Raw genomic sequence first — 2,463 nt, 5'->3', positions numbered from 1 at the left:
AAGCAGCTACCCCGAAAGCTGCGGGCCGAGCTTGAGGCCGCGCTGGGGAAGAAGCACGCGAGCAGTGGTAGCTCCAGTGGTTCTCAACGCTTGGTTTCCTTCCGTCTGATTCGGGATCTGCACCAGCATCTGAGAGAAAGGGGTGAGCCTCAATCTCCGGTTCGAGGTCGCCTCCCTGTTTCCAGATTTACTCCCTCCTGTGGTCTTTTTACGTCACTTTCCTTCTCCCGGGAAGCTCTCATCTAGCCAACCCAAGAGTCACCTCATAAGCCTTAGGACCACACACTCAACTCCCATGGGACTTCCTCGTGGATGACAAATTTTACTTTTGCAGTTTCTGCTCTCTTGAGAGTCTCTTCGCTTCCAGGCACACCTAGGCCCACACGACCCTTGAGGAAGTCCAGGTTCTAATTCAATACCATCTCACAGATTGTCCTTTCTCTTTTCACCACATTAGGAGCCAATTTAGCATAATAAGCTTGCTCCGTTTGGAAATCTGGATCTCTTTCCAGCGCAAAAACAAGAGTGGTATTATCTGATACTTTTCTTTCTTTCTTTCTTTTCTTTCTTTCTTTTTTTAATGAGTCCCAGTTCCCTTGTCTGTAAAGGGAAGCAATAGCACAAATTGGCATGTAAAAGCTTTTGCCAGACAGAATTAACAGCCTACCCAGAAGTTATAAAGGATAGAATGCGCAGCTATTAGAACTTTTAAAAAGGACCTGGCCGGGCGCGGTGATTCACGCCTGTAATTTGGGAGGCCGAGGCAAGAGGATTGCCTGAGCTCAGGGGTTAGAGACCAGCCTAGGCAACTTGGTGAGACCTTGTCTCTACAATAAATCAAAAAAGAAAAAATTAGCCAGGTGGTGGCACATGCATGTGGTTACAGCTACTTGGAAGGCTGAGGCGGAAGGATTGCCTGAGCCCAGCAAGTCGAGGCTGCAGTGGCCATGAGTGTGCCACTACACTCCAGCCTGGGTGACAGAGTGAGACTCCGACTCAAAAAAACCAAAAAGGACCTTAGAAAGAGATCACCTAGTACAGTGTCCACTGAATATTTAGTGTCACTAAATCTATTTAGCATCACCTAAACCTATTTAGGGCAGTTCTGTAGTGACGACAGAAATGATCTAACCCAAAGACAAATGTAAATGGTGTATGTGTTGTAACATTAGCAGAATAATTAAGAGTTGGCAGCTAAAGTCAGCTGTGCAGCACTAAGAGATACTTATGTGGAATTATCCTAAATTTTTCTCAATTTAAAATGATCTTGGAGATGGATTGACTCAGGGATGGCCATGTTTTATTTTGGCAGAAAGAAGGGCTAGACCCTTTTCTGATCTTAACCTTCAGTTTCAGCTCTATGGATCACTGTGCTTGTGAAACCTTTTCTTCCCAGATTCCAAACTATACCTTCACGAACTTCTAGAAGGCAGTGAAATATATCTCCCAGAGGTTGTGAAGCCTCCACGGGTATGTAAGCAATGTATTTGTGAGAGTGGGTGTTGGCTGAGTTAGGCTTATTCATGATATTGAATTTATGAATCAACTTTTGGGGTTGAAAAATTGTCTTTTAGGCCAGGCTCGGTGGCTCAGCCTGTAATCCCAGCACTTTGGGAGGCCGAGGTGAGTGGATTGCCTGAGCCCGCGGATTCGAGGCCTGCTCTGGCAACTTGGCGAGACCTCATCTCTACAATAAATAAAAAATTAGCTGGGTGTGGTAGCATGCGCCTATAGTTCCAGCTACTTGGAAGATTGAGGCAGAAGGATCCCTGGAGCCCAGCAGGTCGAGGCTGCAGTGGCCGGAAGCATGCCACTGCAGTCCAGTCTGGGTGACGGAATAAGACTCCAACTCAAAAAGAAAAGAAAAGAAAAGAAAAATTGTCTTTTAAATCTTTGGAATTTCAGATGGAGAGCCAGATATTGTCCTCCCTATTTGACTGCTTAGAAAACTCAGATCCAAAAAAAACAAATAGTAGAGGTATAACTAGTTTATGGGCCTGCTGACACCCTTAGCATTGCTTTTTCCCTGGAACCAATGATTGTGACATGCTTTCTAGTAAGCAGGGAGTATCATTTTTCTCATTTGATTTTTCTTCTTCAGAATCCAGAATTAGTTGCCCGGCTGGAAAAGATTAAGATACAGCTGGCCCATGAGGAATATGAGCGAATCACCCGCAATGTAACCCGTCAGGTAAGGGCCTGCTCTTCAATACCTGAACTGGAGTAGCCCCTGAAAGCAGGGCTCTGCACTGGGAAGAGGGAGAGAGGATAGAAACAATATGGAAACAAACTTGGTTTGTATATTATTTAGGTACTATAGGAGCTCCAGGCTACATACAAACTAAATATAGTTCCCAACTTGTTCACTGAGACACTGGACTATGATTCTTTTTCTTTTTTTTTTTTTTTTTTTTTTGAGTGGAAGTCTCACTCTGTCACCCAGACTGGAGTGCAGTGGCCGCT

General features: G+C 44.9%; 1 protein-coding gene across 1 annotated transcript in view; it reads left to right on the top strand.

The window, feature by feature from the left end:
* The window catches only part of TMEM199 (transmembrane protein 199), a 6,177-nt gene that overhangs the window by 824 nt on the left and 2,890 nt on the right, over positions 1-2,463 (top strand). Inside the window, exons 2-4 of the mRNA XM_008066727.2 lie at positions 7-142; positions 1,397-1,470; positions 2,102-2,191. Of these exons, the coding sequence (XP_008064918.2) occupies positions 7-142; positions 1,397-1,470; positions 2,102-2,191 (300 nt within the window). The remainder of the gene's footprint in view (positions 1-6; positions 143-1,396; positions 1,471-2,101; positions 2,192-2,463) is intronic.

The sequence above is a fragment of the Carlito syrichta genome, unplaced genomic scaffold (assembly GCF_000164805.1).
Source record: "Carlito syrichta isolate Samal-C Ts95f unplaced genomic scaffold, Tarsius_syrichta-2.0.1 Scaffold309091, whole genome shotgun sequence".
In the NCBI taxonomy this organism is placed as follows: Eukaryota; Metazoa; Chordata; class Mammalia; order Primates; family Tarsiidae; genus Carlito; species Carlito syrichta.
The sequence above is the reverse complement of the archived record's forward strand: the minus strand, read 5'-3'. Positions and strand labels throughout refer to the sequence as shown.